This window comes from Pezoporus wallicus, unplaced genomic scaffold (genome assembly GCF_028554395.1).
Source record: "Pezoporus wallicus isolate ANWC-B61680 ecotype Strahan unplaced genomic scaffold, APGP_CSIRO_Pwel_v1 scaffold_7107, whole genome shotgun sequence".
In the NCBI taxonomy this organism is placed as follows: Eukaryota; Metazoa; Chordata; class Aves; order Psittaciformes; family Psittacidae; genus Pezoporus; species Pezoporus wallicus.
The window spans coordinates 8,303,490-8,324,733 of record NW_026642114.1 but is presented as its reverse complement, the minus strand read 5'-3'; the positions used below and the strand labels follow the sequence as shown (position 1 = coordinate 8,324,733).

The following is a 21,244-nucleotide window of genomic DNA, read 5'->3' as shown; positions in this document are numbered from 1 at the left end:
GGCCCCTTGTCGAGTGCGAGGGTAGCAGGGGGCAGGGACCGGCCCGAGTCGTTGTTTTTAATTTTGTACTTTAATTTAATTTTATTTTTCAAGAGGCTTCTCGGGGGTCTGATGTGCATGAGGAACTCGCCATCTTTTTCAATAACCTGCGAGTGGCATTTATGGAGACTACGACGCAAAAAAGAAAACCAACCCCACAACATGGCGAAAAAATCCCAAACAAAAACCAAAAACGAGAAAAAAACATGAAAAAAAAGAAAAGAAAAAAAAAAGATACTTGTGTCATGATGTTCTACGAATGATCCATTGTAAATTTAAATGCCATTTTTCACTGTACTGGTGAACAAAATGCGATGAATAAAATACATTCATGTACCGAGGCGAGGCCAGCAGCGCCTGCTCCTTCCCGTTGCTGCCATGTGCCAACATGTTTCCAGGGTGCTGGTGGGATGGGGTGGCATGGCGGGGTGGGGGCTGAGCCTGGAGTTCTTCCCCAGCTCCCGGTGCGGAGGGAGCCACCGCTTGACCCACTTATGCCATTTGCCAGGAATAGCAGCCCGGCAGCTTTGCATCTTTGGTGTCATCACTGTCCCCCCAAGGACGGGTCCCCTCTGCACCCCACCATCAGTGTCACCAACCTCGAGGGGGTTTGGTGCCCAAGTGGGGATACCCATGATGCCACTTGCCATGGCAGCACCCACGTGCAGCCAGCCCCACCAGCATGCGGTGGCATGGCTGTCACCAGCCCCAGCACACGCGTGTCACTGTGCTGCTAGCCCCAGGCACGGGCAGACACAGACCAGGCGTGTGGCACACCAGTGCTGTCACTGCATCCAGGAGTGGGAATTGAGGGGGTACACAGGCATATATGGCACAACCCATCCCAGACCCCCTGCCACCCGGCTGGGGGTGACAAGGACATGGTGTCCTTGCACAGCCCCATGGCCAGGGAGGCTGGTCCAGGGGTCCTGGTGCAGGACAGTGGGCACCCTGCAGCCCAGCTGCCCCCACTGGAGTGGGTGGGACACAGGGAGCTGCTCTTTGCAAGATGGATGGGTGGAATTAAACCCGATTTGGTTTCATTACTGTCCGCAAAGCCCAGAGCCCTGGCTGCTCTCCAGCTGGGCGAGGGAAGGGCTGGGAGGGGGCACAGCATCACCCCCTCCCTGGAGCATCCTGCTGCTCCCAGGAGGGGGCCAAGCTCCCCCCCTTCTCCCCATTGCTCACATCACTGGGCAGCTTGTGGGGTGGGGAGGGAGCACTGGTCCCCTGTCCCCCACCCATGAAGGCAGAGCAGCTTAAGGCTTTATTGTGTGTGGGGAGGCCAGGAAAACCCCTGGGTCACAGCTCGATGGCGAGGAGGTAGTCCTCATCATCTGGGGGGGCAGGGGGTGGCGGTGGGTCGGGAGGTGGGGGGGGCTGGTGCAGATAGCGCCCCAGGGCCAGGTCGGGGGGGGCCAGGGGCTGCCCCTTGCGCATGACGTAGAGGAAGAAGTGGAAGGTGCCGGCATCCCCGTCCCCGCAGGTGACATGGCGCAGGGACCAGCCGAAGGCCTCCTGGGCATAGTGGGGCTTGCGGAAGTGGGGCTGTGCGAAGGTGATGGAGATGAAGCAGCCCCCTGGGCGCAGCACCCGGCTCACCTGCAGTGGTAGAATCCCCAGGATGGGGTGGGGGACACAGTGAGGTTCACCCCCCTTGCACAGACAGCCCTGTCCCCAGGGACCCACATCACCATCTGCCAAAGATCCCCCCCCCAGCCTTTCCCATCACACCCCCAGATCTCCTGTCCTAACCTTCATCCCCCCCAGAGACACCCAGCCTGGTTCTGGCATGTCCCCAGACCCCCCGCAGCCCAGTGGTAATGAGGAATGAGGGTCCCCATGCACCATCTCTCACTGCATCCCGAAACTCTTCACCCCTATGCACAGCAGACTGCAGAGACCCAACCCTGGTGTGGAGAAAAGCTTCACCCTCCCAGGCACAGGACCCTCCCAGAGCAGCACGGGACCCCCATCCCATCCACCCCTCCTCAGGGTACCCAGTGCCACCCCCCACCAACACCCAGCATCCAAGGTGGGAGGGAGAAGGTTTGGACAGGAAAGGACTCGACCCTTTTAATCACCATTTTCTCCCTGCTGGAATTAAGCCCCTGCTAACAGGATGGAAAAGAACATCAATTTTCTTGCTTGGCTTTATCCAATGTCAAAAGGCTTTTACGGCCAGCGCTCGCGTGCTCGGCATGCAAAAGCAGTGCCTGGGGCAGGCCGGTGGCCAGCCCCACGTCCACCCCCCTCCCCACCACCCCCCCGGCATTCTCCCCCAGGCAGGGACAGCCCCAGGTTCCCCCCCACAAGGGCAAAGAGCCACTGCAGCAAGGGAGAGGGCTGGGGACCAAGCGGGGTTCCCGAGCTCTGGTTTAATCCTGCTGGGAAGCTCCACAGCTCAGTGGTGGCTGGGGCCAGGAACGGACACAGGGGACAGCCAGCCTCTGTGTGTGTCCCTCCCCCACTTGCTGCGGCAGTGGCTTTCAAACCAAACCTTACTGGTTTTGGTCAGGAAAAGGAAAGCATGTCCCTGCACTCCCACCCCCAGAACCCAGATCAGCATCCCTCCTGCAAAGCCCCGGATGCATGGGGGTCCCTAGGGCTGGGGGCAGGCAGGGATCTCCAGCTGGAGCTGAGCAAGGCATCTTGCATCCCATCCTCATTAATAGAGCACTAATGGCCGTTGCTTAGAGATGGGTGCAGGAAACCTTGCCACCCAACAGCCAGCGCAGGGGGGCTGCTTCCCCCTCTGACATCCCCCCACAGCTCCCTGATGGCTGGGACAGGGGTGTCCCTGAGGCACCCCGCCAGGCAGGGTGGATTTTTGCATCCGTATCACCCATGTATCCTGTGCATTTTGGGACCCTGCCCCTCCCCACCCTTCCCAGGGACAGCAAGACAGAGGCTATGAACCCCCTGCCATGAGAAGAGGGATGGGAGTGAAAATGGGGGTGCCAGCCACTGCTGGACCCCTGCACAGGGCCTGGCAAAGTGGTGAGCAGGTGGGGACAGCCAGTGAATTCCCCTGGGAACAGGGACAGCAGGGACCAGCTGCGGGTGGAGGCCAGTGCCCAGTGATGCTGGGGGAGCACAGGGATTGAGCAGGGGATTAAAGAGAGAAACGGGGAAAAAAAACAGAACTAAATCCTTGCCATTTGGCCAAGTGACAAGGACAGGCAGCACTGTGGGCAGGCCAGGCATGGGTGGTGAGGACAGCCCCACTGCCCACAGGACTGGGGCTCTGCTCCCACCTGGGCTCAGAGGAGCAAGAGAGGATGGGGGGCAAATAGCCCCAAGCACCCAAGCACCTCTTGCTGCTGCCAGGGGTGCCATGGGGCGCAGTGGTCGTTCCTCCCCACAGTTATCCCCGCAGGGCAATGCAGGCTGCCATGGCCCGCACCCTGCACCAGGGTAGGTTCAATCCCCTCCCTGCCTCCCACACCGCCAATTAATCAGGGCCCAGAGGCATCACCCATCCCCGTGGCAACGCCAAGGCCATGTCGATGCTGACGGGGGTTGCCATGGCAACCCCGGACCAGATGAGTGCTGAGGACCCCACTAACGAGATGGAAGCTGGGTTGCGGAGGGGTGAGTGCCTGTCACAGCCCTGCAGTCCTCACCTCACCCTGGGCGGGCATGGCCACATCGGTGTGTCCCCCACGTCCCCTCCAGGCACCCTTGGGTGCCCCTATACCCACCCATGCCAGGATGGAGTCTGTTTTTTCTGCCACCCCTTCATGTTCAGGGTGCAAATAAACAAAGGGGTCACCCAGGTCCCCCCCCAACCCAGCAGGACCCAGGGTCCCCAGGGACACACTTGGCTCTATCCACCTCCCAGGGGAGAAGGTGTGGGGGGGGGGGCTTTAACACCCCAAAGGGTGCTGGAAGCCCCCCAGGTGCCCCATTACAGGGCAGCAGAGGGGACAGCACCAGCTGGGGGGGGGGGGGCAAGGCACTGGCTGGAGCATCCACAGGGAAGCAGGGTGTTGACATATTCTGTACCTTCACCCACCCAAAATGGGAATAGGTCCACCCTTTGTCCCCTCCCTCAGCTCCCTCCACCTTGTACCTCTGCCAGGACCCGGTGCATTGTGGCGGTCGCCTGAGGTGAGACATTCCATGGGTCGGTCTCCTCCACCATAAGCACGTCGAGGGTGCCCTTCTCCAGCACCACGTCGAAGGTGGCGTCAGGGAAGGCAAGGGCACGGATGTCCATGACAGCCCAGTGCAGGCCAGGGCAGGAGGCGTAGCGGGCGCGCATGGCTGCGATGCAGGCAGGCGAGTAGTCGATGCTGGTGACGTCGGTGTAGCCCAGCTCGTACAGGTCATGGCTCAGGGCACTGTTGCCGCAGCCTGCGTGGGGCACTGCTCAGCCAGGGTGTGGGGTGCCCATGGAGGGGCTGCCAGCACCCCAACCCCATGCCCTTAGACCCAGAGAAGGGTGCGGGTGGGCTAGGGCAGCTAGAGAAGGAGCAGGTCATCACCTTGCCATTAATTAGCAAGTGCTAGGCTAGTTCCTAACTACCCTCTTCTTGCAAGGTGGGTGCACTGGGCTCCCAAGTGCTTCCCTCAGTGCCGTGGGGCAGGAGATGACTGTGCCCTCCCCCGAGCCTGCTGTGGGGCTGGCATCAGGGGCAAATTAGGGCAGCGTGCCACATATGGGGGGACTTAACTGGGATGGACAGACAGAAGGACGGAGGAACGGCTGTCCCAGGGAAACAGCATCCCACTCAGCTGGTACCAGCCCGGCTATAGCAGGACACGGGTCCCCAGTGTGACAGGCACGGGGAGAGTCCCTCTGCCCTCCCTTCGCCTCGTCGGAGGAGCCGCTCCGCCGCGGCTCAGCGGCTCCGAGAGGGATCCCGGGGTGGGGGGGAGGGGAGATTTGGGGCCATTAATCGCAGCTGGCTGCGGCTGATCCGCTAACAGGATCGGTGATGACACCGCCTAATCCCGCCCGCCTGGGGCGGCTGAACCTGCCGGGCGGGCGGCGGATCAACCCTGGATCATCCCGAAGGTGGGATTACGGGCTGGTCGTACCGGGCCCCGCAGCGCCGGGCGCTCCCCCAGTACCGGCCCGGCGCCGCAACGCCCCCTCGCGGTCGGCGCCAGCGCATGCGGCGGCAGAACCCTGAGCTCTTCCCGCCCGGCCGGCACCGGGCACCGGGCACAGGGCACGTACCGGGCACGTACCGAGCACGAGGATGCGGTCAGTGGGGCGCAGCTCAGGCCGCAGGTGCGGGAGGAAACGGGACAGCGCCCCCAGCCACTCGCGGGGCTCGGCGCCCTCCTGCCGGTACAGCTCGTCCCAGAAGCGGCGCTTCCGGTACCGGCGGTTGGCGGCGGGCGCGTGCCGCCGCTCCATGCCGGGCGGCGGAGCGCCCCACGTGCGCCTTCCGGCCTCAGCGATTGCACCGCCCTAAGAGCTCCGGCCGGAAACGCGGAACGGAGCGGAACGGAGCGGCATCGGCCATGGCGGCGGGGCGGGGGGCGGCGGTGCTGCGGCGGGCCTGGCGGCAGCGGCGAACGGCACTGCTGGAGCCCAGCTACACTCCGCTGGTGGCCGCCTGCCTCTGCTTGGCGGAGGGCGGTGTCAACCTATGGGTCATCCGCAGGGTCCCCTGTGAGTGCCGAAGCCAGGCCGGGCCCCGCGGGGGGGGGGGGGCGGTGTCGGAGCGGGCCCTGGGCACCGCGGGATGTCAGCGTGACAGCAGCGTCCGGGCAGGGCGGCGGCGGGGCCGGGGACGCACGGGGGGACACACGGAGCTTCGGCTGGGAAAGAGCAGCGGGGCAGGGCCGGGAGCCTGGCGGGGGGAGCCTCCCCGCCGTGTGCCCAGCGCCCCTCTCCTCGCCTGAGCCCCGCCGTGCCCGCAGACACCGAGATCGACTGGAAGGCCTACATGGAGGAGGTGGAGGGGTTTGCCAACGGGACCCTCGACTACACCCGACTGAAGGGCGACACCGGGCCGCTGGTGTAAGTGACGGGGGTGGCCGAGCTCCCCACACCGGGGTCCCAGGGGGGCAGCAGGGCCTGGCCCCTCACTCCCATCTCTCCACAGCTACCCCGCCGGCTTCGTCTACATCTTTCTGGGCCTGTACTATGCCACGGGCCGTGGCACTGACATCCGCCTGGCACAGTACCTCTTCGCCGGCCTCTACCTCCTCAATCTCCTCCTCGTCTTCCGTATCTACTGCCGCACCAACAAGGTAGCCTGGAGCTGGGGGGGCCTGTCCTGCTCTGCTGAGCCCTCACACAGGGCAGAAAGTCAGGGCTGGCTTTGGAGGTGTGGAGAGGCTTGGCAGCAGCCAGGGTTCTGGGACAGGCTGCTGATTGCCCTCGTAACTCTCTGTCCCCTGCAAGGTCCCCCCATATGTTTTCTTCTTCATGTGCTGCGCTTCCTACCGTATCCACTCCATCTTTGTCCTGCGGCTCTTTAACGACCCTGTGGCCGTGGCCATCCTCTTCCTCGCCATCAACCTTTTCCTGGAGGAGCGCTGGTCCTGGGGATGCTTCTTCTTCAGGTGAGGGTCTGGGCTCATGTGGTGGCTGCCCTCCTTGGCGTGCTGTGTGTGTGAACAAGCTCAGCACCAAGGAGGAGGATGCACTTGGTCCAGGGACTTCCTGGGCACCCATGGTGGGGACCACAGCAGTAATGCAGCTTCCCACTCAGCCTGGCTGTGTCCGTGAAGATGAACATCCTGCTTTTCGCACCAGGACTTCTCTTCCTCCTCCTCCAACAGTTTGGTCTCTGGGGCTGTATCCCCAAGCTCTGCATCTGTGCCCTACTCCAGGTGGGTCCCTGCTCGAGACATCACTGCAGGGGCAGGCTGGCAGCCCCATCAGCAAGGGGTAGAGGGCTCTCCTGCCTGCGTCACAACATCCTGTCTGCGTGTCCTGGGGGCTGGAGGCCTCTGGGTGGATGCACAGTGGCACCAGCATCTGAGTCTGCCCCATGCAGCAAGCTGGAGCTTCACAACTAATTTAAATCATGGGGCTTCCATCTTTGGCTGGCTGTCCCTGTTGCTGGGGTTCTCGGGAGGTGGAAAGGGTGATGGAGACCTGGCTTGCAGCTGCTGCGAGGTTGCTGGTGTATCTCTGTCAGGTGGTTCTGGGGCTGCCCTTCCTGGTGGTGAACCCTGTGGGGTACCTGACTCGCTCCTTCGACCTGGGCCGTCAGTTCCAGTTCAAATGGACAGTAAACTGGCGCTTCCTCCCAGAAGAGGTTTTCCAGAATCGGGCTTTCCATGCCATGCTACTCGTGGTTCACCTGGCTGGCCTGGGGCTCTTTGCACTGCACCGGTGGCACAGGTGAGACTCGGTATTCCACATGGGTGCTGGTTCCCCCATGGAACCCCATTTCAGTCAGCCCGCATGGTGCAGGATATGGGTCCATGACTTCCCTGCCCGCACATTGCTGCAGTTCTGGAGTTGCAGGCAGGAGTAGGGGCAAGTTACTGTTGTGTTTTGGGGAGCGCACTGCTCAGGCAGCGTGGCTTACAGGGGAAGGTTCGGGTGGGAAGGGATTTCAGCAGCTGTTGACATCAATGTTTATGCTTTCCCCTCAGGTCCAAAGAGAGCATCCTGGCTCTCCTGAAGGACCCTGCCGAACGGAAACACACATCCCCTCCCTTGACTGTCAACAATATCCTTTAGCAGGGTGGGCAGCAAGAAAGGGGGGGGAAGACAAGGTGAACAGGTCCTGGGGCTGTTAGGACCGTCCTGTCCTGGGGGGAGGAGCTGTGCTGTACAGCTGGGAGCTGTTGCTGCATTGCACCTCCAGCCCCCTGCCTTTGTCCCCTTAACGCCAGTGCACAGATCGTCTTCGTCCTCTTCTCCTCCAACTTTCTGGGTGTTTGCTGCAGCCGCTCCTTGCACTACCAGTTCTACGTCTGGTATTTCCACACACTGCCCTACTTACTGTGGTGCACCCCTACTGCCAAGCTTGCCCACATGCCCAAGTACGTGCTGCCCAGAAGGGGGACTACTCACCTGCTGGTGGGGTCTGGGAGCAAGCAGGCTGCTGTGTCCCCCTGATGATGACCCACAGTTTCCCCCCCTGCAGGGTGCTGCTGCTGGGTGTCATCGAGCTCTGCTGGAACACCTATCCCTCCACAGTCTGCAGCTCCCTCTCCCTCCACATCTGCCACGTACTCGTCCTACTCCAGCTGTGGTACGGCACAGCCCCCTCGCCGGTGACACACACACCCCCACCAAGCAGGAGGCCCACAGCCATCTCCAAGAAGGTCCAGTGAGAGCAGAGCCAGCCGGAGGATGGGAAATGGCCTCTGGGACTGCCTCTTCTCCCTGCTCTTTCCCCACCTGGCTCCCAGGCTGCCTCCAGCCATCCCAGGAGGGACTGCGAGCCCTGGAACTGTGCAAAGGGGGCAGCGTGGGGACCCCTGACAGGCAGGACTTCCCCAATAAAGGGGGCTTTGTGTGCCCTTCTCTGGCTGCAGCATCTTTGTGCCATGATGGTGTCTGGATGGCCATGCCTTGGTCTGCCCCACCTGTGGGAAGGCAGAGCAGCTGCTGAGCCTGTGGGAGATCTCTTCCCAACCCTGGGAGAGTGCTGCCCAGGGCAAGGGAGCAGCCTCTGGGGTAAGGTTGCAAGAGGATCTGCAGAACTGGTTTGCCTCAAGGTTTGATTCACCTTGATGCAGCCCAAAGCTATACTTGATCCCTCCAGTACAGCTTTTCCTAGTCTCCTGCATGCTTCCTTCCATAGGAGATGGCTGGGAAGGGGGTGACCTCTTCCCCAGGGCTGTGGTGAGCCCCAGTGTGACCTGAACAGGGCTGACGCCTCCCTGCCCGTAACAGAGACACTTGTGCATGCAGCGTGAAGCCGGTCACCTTTATTGGCCCCTCTGGCAGCTGTCAGACGTTGTTGGGGTTGTAGCACAGCATGTTCAGCTTGATGTTCTCATCCCAGTGACGCAGCAGCAGGAACAAGTGTCTGGCCGCCCCTTTGAGGCAGGCCACGTCCACCCCCTCAGGCAGCCGCTGCGCCTGCAGCCACGCATCTGCCTTGGCTGCCACCAGCTCCCACTCCTCAAAGAAGCCAGCGCAGCGATGCTCCAGCCATGCCAAGGCCACTGCCGTGGCCCAGCTGGCACTCTCCAGGTCCTCCGGCCCCACGTCCTGCCAGTTGATGCCAGCCTCGGAGGGGGCAGCTGAGTGGGGGCCGGTGTCAGACTCTGAGCCATGCCCGCTGTCTGCCTGTGCCCACACAGCTGCACTGGGCACCTCAGAGCAAGTGCTCTGGGATGGGGGTGAGCTGGGCTGAAGGGCTGCGGCGGGCTCCTCGCCTTCTTCACTGCCAGGCCTTGCCTGGAGGCTGCTCCTGGCCCCTGGGGACACAGGGCTGAGGCTGGCATGGTGGGAGGCATAGGGGGAGGCCCGGCGCAGGCGATCCAGTGGGATCTGCACCACATCAGAGAAGCTTTCGGTGAGCTGGAATGGGCCCCTGGCTTGCTGCAGCTGGACCTGCAATAGCGGGGCAGGTGACTGGGTGGGGGGTGCAGGCAGGGGCACAGACCCACTGCAGCCCCCAGCACCCACTGGTGGGTCTGTAGGGGCGTCCTTGGGGCACAGGCACTGCCCAGTGTACCGTGTGCTGGTGCTGCCAGGCATTGCCTAAGTGGTGCAGCTGCAACCCAGCAGGGTGGGATGGGGATTGGGTCCTTACCAGCGGGAGGTAGTCATGGTTGCTGGAGCGCTCAGTCTCAGGGCTGAGGCCCTGCAGGCGCAGCGCAAGGCTGGGCCCCCTGCGCCTGCTCAGGCTAAACCTGCAGGGATACAGGTGAGTTGGCGGAGAGGACACACAATTCCAGCCTGCTGCAGGGAAGGGGCTGGAGCATTAACCCCTCTTATTCTGCTGGACCTAGCAGGGGACATCAGACAAGCAGCACCGTCCCCCTCTCCCTGCAATGTTTGGGCCCTTGCATCCCTCCACCCAGAGCCTCACCTAGAGCCACTGATACTCTCTGTGGATTTCTGGGAGCCCATGGAGGTGGTGGAGGGGCTGGATGGAGGCCCTGCAATTGGGGAGAACTGAGCATGAGAGGTCATGGTGCACCCAGAGGTGCATCCTGCTCCCTGGAACCCAGGGTGAACCCCCGTTCCCCACCATCCAGCCCTTGGCCCCCTCCACCCTGGACTCACCGTTCAAGAAGTTCTGCTTTTCCCCACCATAGGTAGGGGAGGAGATGCTGGCTGGAGACGCAGGTGTCTCGCCTCGCTCTGAAAAAGAGTGAAGCCTTGATGGTCCCTAGGCTCACAAGACCTTCACAGCCCACAGCTGCTGCCAGGGGCTTCTATGCTGCTCCCCCCCATATCTCCCCAGCATGGGGCAGACCCCTCTTCCTGGGCATCCACAGTGTTCCAGCCAGGACAATGCCCCACTCAGCCATGAGCCAAATGTCCACAGGGGCTCCAGTGCTCAGGCAGCTCCCTGGGGAGCATAAGCTGATACAAGTACCTGCAGTGAGAGGAGCCTCATCCAGCTCTTCCACATCCCGCTGCTGCCCCAGACCTGCTGAAGAGCTCCTGTGGTGCCAGCTCCCTGCTGCAGTGGCTCGTGACTGCCTGATAGAACCGGCTGCAAGGGACGGTGCCACCTCAGCCCTCTGATCCATCGCCATCCCCTCCCCAGCATGTTAGCCCCCCTGGCTGTACCTGTGCCCCACACCTCGGGGGCTGCGGGCAGGGCTGCCTGTGTGGCACCATCCACGGGCACCAGGCGAGTGTAGAGAGAAGGCACATTGCAGGCTTTGCTGGTTTGCACAGCTTTCAGGCGGAACCGGCGGGCAAAACCTGCCCAGAACAAAGCGGATAGAGGTGGGGAGATGCCAGGCTGTGCTGGAGCTGGGGCACACACACCGGCACCCACCCTGCTCCAGCTCTGCTTCCCGCTGCGCCGCGTTCTCATTGTCCCGAATGACGGAGCGTGCTGCCAAGCGGTGCAGCGGCTTGTCCCAGGCCTTGCCCACCCGCTGCGGGCAGTCCTCCCTGCTTGGCCCCTGCATCACTGACTCCAGCGAGGCCGTCACTTCCCAGGACACCGGCTTGCCAGCTCGCAGCGCATGGATCACCACCTGGCAGCGCAAGGGCAGGCTGGCATCGCCCAGGCTGGACTCCCCTGGCTCGGGCACCGGTGAAGCACTGAAGAGGTAGGAGGGCTCCACCAGCATGTCCCAGTCCAGGTGGGTGGGTGAGAGGAGGTTATCTGTGAACAGGAAGACATGGGCTCAGCAAGGCAGGGCCACCAGGCTCCATCCCCTCCACTCTCCCCCAGAGCCAGCACACACTTGACTCCACTGCACTGGGCTGCAGCTGCCGTCCCTGGGGTCCCAGCTCATCCAGCTGCCCTTCCAGGGACTGGTTCCTTTTCTGTGACACCTTCTCCAGGGCCTGGTAGAGCCGGTGCGTGTCCAGCTGCCCATGCGGTGAGGAGAAGCTGCGGCTGGCCAGGGCAGCACGTGCCAGCGCCTTCTTCCGCCGTGCCAGCTCCTCCATGCTCAGGGCCATCATCACCTGTGGTGGGGGCAAGGCTGACGGCCAGCCCGGCAAAGGCACTGGCACAGAGCCCAGACTGCGCCAAGCCGGCTGCTGGCCGGAGCTGCTGGCTGTCGCCCAGCCCCACTGCTCCGCAGGATGGCACCCGGCAGCCTCCCAGGGCGGTGGGTGATGCTCGTCAAGCTCCTCATACATGTGGGAAGGCCCGATGGCACCCAGACAGGAGTTTGCAAACATCCCTGGGGCTGACTCAAGCTGACGCCCAGGCAGGAAGACTTGGCAGGGATTTTTCTGTGTCTGTGTGTGGGGCGTCTTGGCACTGTTGCTCAAGCTGGATGACGCTACAGGGGGATGCAGTCCCCAGCGCAGTGATGTCCCCGCAGTGAGGTGCTTCACCTAAAAGCTATGGCAGGGCAGCAGCACCCATGCCGCCTCTCACCCCATCAGCAGGGAGCTGGGAGAGGATCATTTATGCTGCAAGGAAATCATTTACGCTTGACATTTCAGCAGCAAAGGTGACCAGCTGTGCTGTTGTGCAGCAGGAGACCCGTGTCACCAGGAAGGAGCGTGTCCTGGAGCTGGGTGACAGCTGGCCTCACCTGGCCTCGGGGCCAGCATCACCCAGGGAACTATGTCTCCCCACCACAGCGACCTGGCTGGTTTTTAAACCCAAGTATGAAGCAGCAGGGATGTGACCAGTCACTAACGAAGCATCAGGTGGTGTTGGCAGAGAGCTGAAGGAGCCAGACAGGAGCTTAGCCAGCCCACCCCTCCTCTCCAGCTTGGCAGGCTTGTTACCTGGTGCTGGCCCAGCTATTTTCACTTGATTTCTGCAGCATCGCTGAGGAACTGAGCTGTTCAGGGGGTCTGATAGTCACCCAGCTGACTACTGGCTGGGGAAGCTGAGGGACCACCTCTTTGGTCCCCAGCTGTCCCATTCCAGTAGGGCAGAACCACCTGAGGAGCCTTTTTGTGGCTCTCATGGCTGACCCTTGCTTAAAACCCAGGCTGCAGCACTCTGGTTTCCAGCCTGGCAGCCACATGTCCAGCCACGGCCAGGCAGTGAGACCCTGGGTAAGCTGGCAGCAACCCCCAGTGCATGAGCGGTTGAACCCTGTTGTCATTCTTACCTTGGTGCCAGCCGGGGCAGAGGGCAGTGGGGCAGATTTGGTGGAGGACTCACAGATGGACAGGCTCTTCTGGCCCTGCTGGGAGGTGGCATCAGTGCCCGGGACCTCAGGGGCCACATCCCGGGAGCCGGTGGACTCACTGCTGGTGGAGCTGTGGGAGAGGAGCCCCCGACTGCGGTCGGTGCTGACGGAGCAGTGCGTCAGGACATACTGCTCCTGGATGTAGGACGGCTGGTAAATCCGCTTCCAGATATCTCCCCCTGACGCAGGATCCACACCTGCCCGGCAAACGCACACCCTGTCAGCCCACAGCCCCCATGCCTGACCCCTGCCCCGGCCTCAGCCCCACTCACTCCGGTCCGACGCCTCCATACTCCCAGCAAGGAGATCCAGGGAGATGTCCCCAGATACCAGAGTGCGCCGGGACAGCTGGCAGCTCTCCCTGGGGCTGGGCACATCCTCCTGGGAGGGAAAGGCTGAGCCCCGGCAAGGCCCTTCCCGGCCCTGGCAGAGAGAGGGCACCGCTGTCACCCCCCGGCACAGAGAGAAGCCGGCGGCCCCGGGAACGTACCATCCTCCCCGTGCCAGGGCAGTGCCGATCATACCTGCGAGCGCCTGCTGCGGAAGCGGGCGATGCTGTAGAGGACACAGTAGCTGACGAGGCGGTCGCCAGGGTAGAGGGCTGGGAACTCCGTGGGCGAGAGCAGAGCCTCCATGCTGTCGGGGACGTACCAGTCGATGGTGATGTCGCTGACAGCCGGCTCAATTGCCTTCTTCAGGGACTTGATCAGCTGGGGCAGGGAGAGGAGCCAGTGTCAGGCACCACAGCGTCCCCCATGACCCTCACAACCTCCATCCCTGCCTGAGCATTACCTTGGGCTGCAACCTCTCGGCCGGGCTCAGAAACTCAGCACGGCCCCGGCTCACCTTGGCCATGCCCTTCAGCAGCCGCCGGCACACCCTTGGGCCCATGCCGAAGCTGAAGCATCTGTGGGAGAGAGCCAGGTGATGGGAAGCCCAGGGGTTGGGCAGCCCAGTGGCAAGCCCTGCAGCATGGATGGGTACGGGTGTTTGATAGCCAGAGATGCCACCCCAGCTGCGTGCCAGGTTAGTGCAATCCTGGGGGAAGCTGAGCCTGTGCTGTTGGGAGATGTGATGGGTGAAGGGCTGGTGGAGGTGAGATTTGGGGCTGCAGGATGAGAAATCATTGGGAACAGCCCAGGGGACATGGAGAGGACTGTCATGGTGCCAGTGAGATACCTGACGGTGCTGGCCTGCCTGCGCACCAGCCGGAGGATCCTGCCTGTGTTGCCTGCTGCCGTGTCGGTGAAGAGGAAGAGCTGACGGGGGTAGCCATGGTGGAGGGGCTGTGCCAGCGCCCAGCGCAGGGCTGCCAGCAGGTTGGTGCTGCCCGCGTCTGCCCGCAGCCAGCTGAGGTGCTCACAGGTGCGCTGCAGCGTCTCCTGCCCACAGGGAGAGCCAGGCTCACAGCGGTCCCTGGCTCACCAGCCGTGACCCACACCAGGGAGCAGGGAGCCACAGCCAGGCTGGTGCGGGTTTGCCCGGCAGCACTCACGTTGCTGCAGAGGCGGCTGGACAGGAAGAGTGGCTTCACATCGGCACCAAAGCTGGCCACGTTGAGCAGTGTCCCCGATGGGAGGCTCTTCAGGGCCACCAGCAAAGCCTCCTGAGGTGACAGTGAGGACCAGGGGTGGCTGCTGAGAACTGGCCACCCAGGGAGCATCCCTGACCCCATGGCTGTGCCTCACCTTGACCTTGTCAAGGTCAGGGCTGCTCATGGTGCTGCTGCAGTCGATGAGGAAGAGGACCTCGCGGGTGATGCTCTGCAGGTTCCCAGGGACACCCTCCGCCGCTGGGCAGAAGTTCAGCATCAGCACAGGGTTGGGGAAGATGTCTTTGTGGAAACGCTTCTGCACAAAAGCCACCTGCAAGCCAGGCAGGCCAGGGGCTTTCTCATACCCCCTGGCCTATACCAAGGTCTTCCTCACCCACACCCCACCGTTTCCTGCTCTCCTCCTCCTCTCCACCATGCCATGTCACCTCTCTCTCGCCGCTGCTGTCCTTCCTGGCAATCCGCATGTAATCCCGGCGGCTCCGGATGAGGGCCTCATACTCAGGGTATGTCATGGTGCCATCCTCCATCACCAGGTGGGGGTGATGGGGCTCTGTTGGGCACAAGGGGGTTCAGCGCCACCCTGTGCTGCAGGGGGCTAGGGGATGCTCCAGATGCTTTCAGGGCAGTGCCCCATCTCCCCCAAACCCGCTGAGGGCACCGTCCCCCCTCACCGCAGGGGTAGAGGATGATCTCCACGTCCCTGTCATAGCGGTGGGGCTCAGCCAGGGTGACGCAGGTGGTGGCGGCAGAGCTGGCCCAGGGGTCGGCATCGGCTCGCAGGGCATGGGACGGGCTCTCCAGCCCTGCAGGGAGGAGGTGGCAGCAGGGCAGCCCCTTGGCCCCCCGCCCCCTGGGCTCTGTGCCTGTGCTGGGCCAGACACTGTGGCAGTGGCTGCTCACTGCCAGCTCTAATGGGATTAATTGGGCCAGCAGCCAGGATTGTGTCCCCACTGACCCACATCCCCTCCTTGCTCATCCTCTCCCCCATCCATCAAATCTCCCAGGGAAGGAGGCTGCTGACCCAGAGCTGCCCAAAGCCATCTGTGGGGTGACTCTGGAGGGTTCCAGCCCCATGGGTGGGATGGGAAAAGGGCTTCTTTGCATGTAGGGAATACAAGATGATGCTGATGATGCTGCGGGAAGGGGGCTCACATTCTCTTAGAAGCATGGAGGGACCAGCAGGACAGTGTCCATGTTTTGGAGAGGCTTTGCCCAACCAACTGCCACCACCTGAGCTACCCCCCTACCTGCCAGCAAACAGGGGCCCTTCACCAGCAGCTCGAAGGCAAACTCATAAGGAAAAGGGTTGCAGGTCCGGCCTCGAAAGACATCCACACTCTCCACAGGCACCATGGCGGGGGGCTGGCTCCGGGCACCCGGCCCCCCAAAACAGCTGGTGGGGCTGTGAGGGGAGAGGTGGTGATGGCTCCCGCTCCCCTCCCTACTCACTCAGCATCGGCATCCCCCCCCCCAGGGTGGCGGAGACTGAGGAAGCCATGAAAATCACCATAGGGCCAACCTGTCGTCACACAAGCTTGCCGGCTCGCTCTCGGGGTCGGCAGGGACACGGGGTGTGAGGACGGGTGGCAGGAGGAGGCGCAGGGCCCCATCCGGCAGCGTGGCCAGCTCCTGCGCTGTGCTCAGGGTGATGGACAGGCTCTCCGATGCGCACAGCGTGCCTGTGACGATGATGAAGGTGGAGCGCTCCACATCTTCATCCAGGACAAGGTGGCCTGGGCAGAGGAGGGATGGTTTGGGGTAAGTGGTGTGTGAAATGGGGGGACATTAACTGAAGTAGCTACTCTCAAAGGGGACAAGGGTGCAGGCGTAAGAAGGGCCATGCGAAGGGACAGGTAAAACCCCAGGAGAGGTGGAGGGAGCGGAAAGGCTGAAATCTCCACCCCAAAGACCCCCTCCAAGGCACCAGGGTGGCCTGGCAGGGACTGTCGGCCCCTCATATCCCCCCACACTTCATCCCTGCTCCTTTGAGCCTCCCAGCCAGGAGGGCCCGGCAGGACCACCTGTGCAGCAGCACTTACCGCCGGCACAGTGCCGCGGCTGGCTGGGGTTTGGGATGCACTGGAGGCAGCAGTCCTGCACCCGGTGCCGGTTCTGGACCTGGAATGTCACCCGCCGGCTGCCCGCTGCCGCCTCAAAGCTGGCCACCACCTCTGACTGCTCCAGTGGGTAGATGAAAATACCTGTGGGTAGGAGAGAGCCCCGAGGCAGGTCTGGGTATGGACCCTGCTGTGGCACAGTAGAGCCCATGGCAGCACCACTCTGACTGGCAGGGTGATTTCGGTGCATGGGCAACACACAGGGAGGACACAGAGCCTCACTAGCTGGGAGGGCAGGGAGGATGAAATCCCCCTCTTCCTCAGCAACAGGAACGGGTTTGCTCAGCCTCACTCTTTTCCTGCCCACAGGGCGATGCTGTGTGTTGGTGCCACCACGGCACTGCCTTTACTCTCCAAACTGAGCAAGGTGTGGGGCTGGCATGCTCTCCAGCAAGGGTGATTTTAGGGGGCTGTGCAGGCAGCCCAGGTCCCTGCCAGCCCCCATAGCTCCCCCTTACCTTGCACGGGCTCCTCGTGGGGGTTGGTGTATGTGAGGTGAGCAGTGATGCTCAGGGAGTACCCATTGGCACAAGCCTTCACCTTGGAGCTCTTCAGGGGCAGAGGCTCCCAGGAGGACAGGACGTACAGGCCTGGCATTGTCGCTCAGCGGGCAGCTGCAGGCAGAGGGGAGGCAGGCGCTGGGTATTCAGGAACAGGGTCTGCACAAAAAGGCTTCTGCATGCAAGTTGCTTCCATGTGCCCAGCCCACAAGGAGGGGAGCAGGTCCCCAGCCCTCCCCATTCCAGAGGCATTGCTCTGCAGCATCCACAAAACATATGGGCCTGGACCCAGGTCTCTGCTTGGACCCCGGCCCACCTACAAACCAGGTCTGGAGCCACAGGAGCCCGCAGAAAGCTCTTGCATTGACAGGTAAATAAACCTGGGCAGTGAAATGTCCTCTCCCATGGGTAGCAGCAGTTACATGCAAGCCCCAAGCCCCAGCAGACAAGCAGGGACTCCTAGACAGGATAGATAATGGACAGCCACAGGCAGCCCATCTCTCAGACACCCCACAGCAGCTCAGTGGCTCCAGAGCTTCCCCAGGCCATCTCCTGCACTGGCTGGGAGAGGAGCATCTGCTGCTCCCATCTCCATCCACCCACAGAGGTTACCAGGGTAATTGGTTAAAAAAAAACACAACAAAAACCGAAGGGCGAGGAGCCCACGGTGTATCTGGGACAAAGCCGTGAGCAGTGTTTGCTCGGGTTTAATAATTAACAACAAGGTCAGTGCTGCACAGAAGAGCAGCACAGAGGGGAAAGCACTGCAGGGGGGAGCTTGGCTCAGGGGATGATGCTGTCTGCATCCGTGCGAGTAATGCTTTACCCAGAGATGGATGCATCCAGCATCCCACCCTTCGGCACTGGCTGTCAGAAGAAAGGTGGCGGGGGATGCCTACCAGCCAGGGCACCAACCCACTCCACACCTCTCTTCCCTTTGGGAAAACCACCTGGAAGCAGCATCCCAAATGACTGCCTAGAGCCAAGGCATCTCCAACATTCCCCCAGCCCGTGCCATCAAATATTCACATACAGTGTTTGGGTCAGCCTGAGCCCTGCCTATCCATGGACCGTGTGTGTGGATCCTGCTCTAGGCATGGGTCTGCACTTCCATGCTGCATCCCCTGCCCACCCCAAGTGCCTGCAACCCAACAGCAGCAAGGTCCCACCATCATGCCATGTGCTGGTGCTCCAATGCGCAGCATGGCTGGAGCAAGGACAAGGCCAGGTACAAGTGAACCATCTGGTACCCCCGCTCTGGTGGCCTTCATCCTGGGAACAGCTTGTACTAGCACTGGAAACAGGAGGCTCAGGGCAGTCTCTGCCCACGGTCACAGGATGCACCTCCCAGAGCATCCTTGAAAGCGGAGCAGGGCTACATCCCTGGAGGCAGCATCAGGATGGAGCCCTTGGCTGGTGTGAGGCAGTGAGTCCCTGAGAAGCATGGAAGTACATTAGCAACATGGCTGCATCCCAGGAAAGTAAGTCCATTATGCTGGAGGGGAGCTGTTTACGTGCTCAGTTGGCATCGCAGAGTTAGGCTTGCAGGTCCTGCCCACCCAACCACTCTGTACTATCATCAATCCTCTACTGTGTGTGCAGGATGCTGAGCCCCCCAGTCTGCTCTCCCACCACACAAAGCAGCACAGGGTCCCTACACAGACTGTTTTTTCCCCACACCAGCTGTGCCACTGCTGGGAACATCATCAGTCGGGTTCTGGTCTGACCACAGCACCCAGCTAGGTCCTGGGGACCGTGGCTCCCCCATCTCAGCCACATTGAGCCATTAAAGATGGATTTCACCCCAAAGTCCTTCCATTTGTTCCCAAGGCACCAGCTTAATGCTCAGCAACATGCCTACTATTTGCCATGCTGCCCGTTGGCCGGGGCACTGCCAGCTTGTTTACCAGGGACTTACTGGAGAAGCCGTTCTGGCTGCTTTTTATCACTTCACTTTACATTAATACTCACAGAGTAAACAGGCCCCATCTGTCCCTGCTATGCCTTGTGCTGCCTGCTTTAAGCCCTGTGGTAATGAATAAAACCAGACCTGATGGTCCTCATCCCGGCCTCTTCGTCCTCTTCCTCCAGGGCATCAAATTGTCCCCAGCTGCCAGCATGGCATCACCAACACATCCCCAACCCCCTCCCTGTCCCCAGCATGGTTGCCAGTGCTTTTGCAGCTCCCTCCTCTTCCTCCCTTCCCACCTGCTGCCTACAGGAGCTGGTTTAACCAGCAGCATCCCTGATACAGAGGGGGATTCAGCAGGAGTGGAGCTGGGGGCAGCTTGCCATGCCAGCAGCAGCAAAAGTGAATGCCAGGAGGAGCTAACTCTTCAGTAGGTCAGAATAACTTCACATGTCTCCTCTCACCCGTGGGCAGGCTGGGGTTTGCAGTGAGGCTGCTGCAGCAAGCCAGGCGCCTCAGCCCAGCCAACCCTCCTGAGCTGCCCGAGAAGTTGTCAGATTTTCACCTGCTGCAGCAACAGCCGCCCACAGAACCCCGTGCCTGTGGGTGCCTTGTCCCTCCTCACCCTGGGGAAGGATGAGGCCAGCCCCTGCACAGACAAACCCAATGGAAATTTCCACTGGTGGCAGATGCACAGGCCGGTACAAAAGAAGGATAGAAGGAGAGGAACCCAAACGTCTGCAGTAGCTCCTGGAACAAGGAGACATTGCTGCCCCTCCTGCTGCTCTGAGTTACCTCTGTTTCCCTCGCTCCCTGTGGGACATCCCTGCATCACTCTGCTGGGATGGGTCACAAGGAGAAGAGAGCAGGATCCATCCCAACTCCCGGAGCAGGGGGGAGGCTACAGAAGTAGGAGGTGGCAGCGCTGCTGCCTAGTGCCCGTGGGCCGTGTTTTGCAGAGAGCCCAAAGAAGAGGAGGAGTGGAGGGGAAAAGGATTTCCCTGGCAGCTGCAGACGAAGGGGACAGGGTGAAGGGGGTGCTGTCCTCTGGCTGGCACTGGTGCTTCGTCTGCTGGGAAGTCGAAACAGAGAGTAGAGTCTGCTCCACGCGCACACGTGCATGCATGCACACATACCCTGGCACACACACTGCATGCAGGACCACCATGTCCAGGACCTGTGCTGCTGTTCTCGCCGCTCCCCCCCCCCCAACCCCCGAGCCGCTAAAACCCCCGGAAATCCCAGCCCCGTGCCAGGGAGCAGGAGTTACTCGCCCCCGATGCACCCTAACACAGGCACCCCCAAAACAAATGTCCCAGCCCCACGGATTTCCCCTGACAGAGGCACATCCCGGCAGGACAGCCAAAAAGAGGGGTCCCGTTGCTCCTCCAGCCGTGGGATGTTTGTGGCTTGGGCCAGGGACCAGCTCCTGATACCCTGGGGCACGTTCCCAGCAGTTATAAGACCCAGCCCAGCTGGGTCCGTGCCGGGTGGTGATTTCAGCACTTTTGTGGCCCTGCTGCCTCATCTCCCACCTCTCACCCGCCTGCGATCCGCGGCTGCCCCGACAGCGGGGGTGCGACCTTGGGGCACGCAGGAATTGCAGGACACCCGCAGGGTCCTGGCTCACCGCGGCCCCTGACTCCCTCCCGCCCCGGCCCTTACCTGGAGGAGGAGGAGGAGGATGACACAGGGGCTCCAGGCTCGGCTCAGCACCCCCTGGGTCGTGCCCTCCGCAAAGCTCTCTGCCCTGCCGTGGGTTTCTCTGCCCCTCGGTCTGGGGTCTGCGATACCCAGGGGGGATGAGCGGTCCTTCCCCGCCTCTCCCTGCTGCAGGCTCCCTCTCTGGCACTGGCTCCTTCACCGCCCTCGCTCCATCCCTCGCTCCCTGTGCCAGCAGCAGAGCTGCTCCAAGCCCAGCCTCATTAAAGAGACACACTCCCTGGTACCTCCACCCCCGGGAGGGCCGGGAGATGCTCTCACGGGTGTCGCTGACGGTCTCAGGGGATGGCCAGCATGCCCAGAGGGTGACAGGCACCGGCCAAAAGCAGAGCCCAACCCTGCGGGCTGCTCTGCATCCACAGCATGGCAATGTCCAGCCAAACTTGTGCGCTGGTGAGACCCCAGGGTGATGCTGTGCACCCACAAACACAGAGTTCAGCTGCTCAAGACATGTAGCCATTCCCTGTGTCCCCCCCCCAAACAAAACAGGGCAAAACTCCATCAGTCAGCTGAGCTCTCCAGTACAAATACCATGGGCCACAAATTTCACAACCAGCTTCCCTAGGGAAGGTCTCAGCTGCCCTGAGACTGCCACAATAGGACCAGTTACAGGAGGATGCTGAGCATCCACCCCAAACCCAGATGTCCTGGGGTCCCACCAGGGCTATCC

The 21,244-nt window shown here is 61.8% G+C and overlaps 3 protein-coding genes across 4 annotated transcripts; 1 reads left to right on the top strand and 2 right to left on the bottom strand.

Moving 5' to 3' along the window:
• Positions 1–1,291: 1,291 nt before the first annotated feature.
• EEF1AKMT4 (EEF1A lysine methyltransferase 4) lies at positions 1,292–5,543 on the bottom strand. Its single transcript, XM_057427132.1, has 3 exons — positions 5,239–5,543; positions 4,115–4,398; positions 1,292–1,641 (listed from the first exon to the last, which is right to left on the bottom strand). The coding sequence occupies exons 1-3, from the start codon at positions 5,408–5,410 to the stop codon at positions 1,342–1,344; spliced, it is 756 nt and encodes a 251-aa protein (XP_057283115.1). The 5' UTR covers positions 5,411–5,543; the 3' UTR covers positions 1,292–1,341.
• On the top strand, positions 5,462–8,501 carry ALG3 (ALG3 alpha-1,3- mannosyltransferase). Its single transcript, XM_057427130.1, has 9 exons — positions 5,462–5,668; positions 5,920–6,019; positions 6,105–6,252; positions 6,407–6,567; positions 6,717–6,837; positions 7,149–7,354; positions 7,612–7,689; positions 7,861–8,004; positions 8,109–8,501. The coding sequence occupies exons 1-9, from the start codon at positions 5,518–5,520 to the stop codon at positions 8,296–8,298; spliced, it is 1,299 nt and encodes a 432-aa protein (XP_057283113.1). The 5' UTR covers positions 5,462–5,517; the 3' UTR covers positions 8,299–8,501.
• Positions 8,502–8,883: 382 nt separating this feature from the next.
• Positions 8,884–20,796, bottom strand: VWA5B2 (von Willebrand factor A domain containing 5B2). 2 transcript variants are annotated; one of them, XM_057427128.1, is made up of 22 exons: positions 20,518–20,796; positions 16,902–17,057; positions 16,366–16,527; positions 15,834–16,059; positions 15,574–15,728; positions 14,998–15,129; positions 14,752–14,876; positions 14,460–14,636; positions 14,267–14,377; positions 13,951–14,153; positions 13,564–13,678; positions 13,296–13,481; positions 13,044–13,194; positions 12,691–12,968; positions 11,353–11,578; positions 10,935–11,270; positions 10,721–10,858; positions 10,524–10,643; positions 10,208–10,285; positions 10,011–10,080; positions 9,732–9,831; positions 8,884–9,529 (listed from the first exon to the last, which is right to left on the bottom strand). In XM_057427128.1, exons 2-22 carry the CDS (start codon positions 17,038–17,040, stop codon positions 8,921–8,923), a joined length of 3,837 nt encoding a protein of 1,278 aa, XP_057283111.1. In that variant the 5' UTR covers positions 17,041–17,057; positions 20,518–20,796; the 3' UTR covers positions 8,884–8,920. The 2 variants fall into 2 exon arrangements, with proteins under 2 accessions (XP_057283111.1, XP_057283112.1); XM_057427129.1 differs by having other exon boundaries at positions 15,846–16,059.
• Positions 20,797–21,244: the final 448 nt, after the last annotated feature.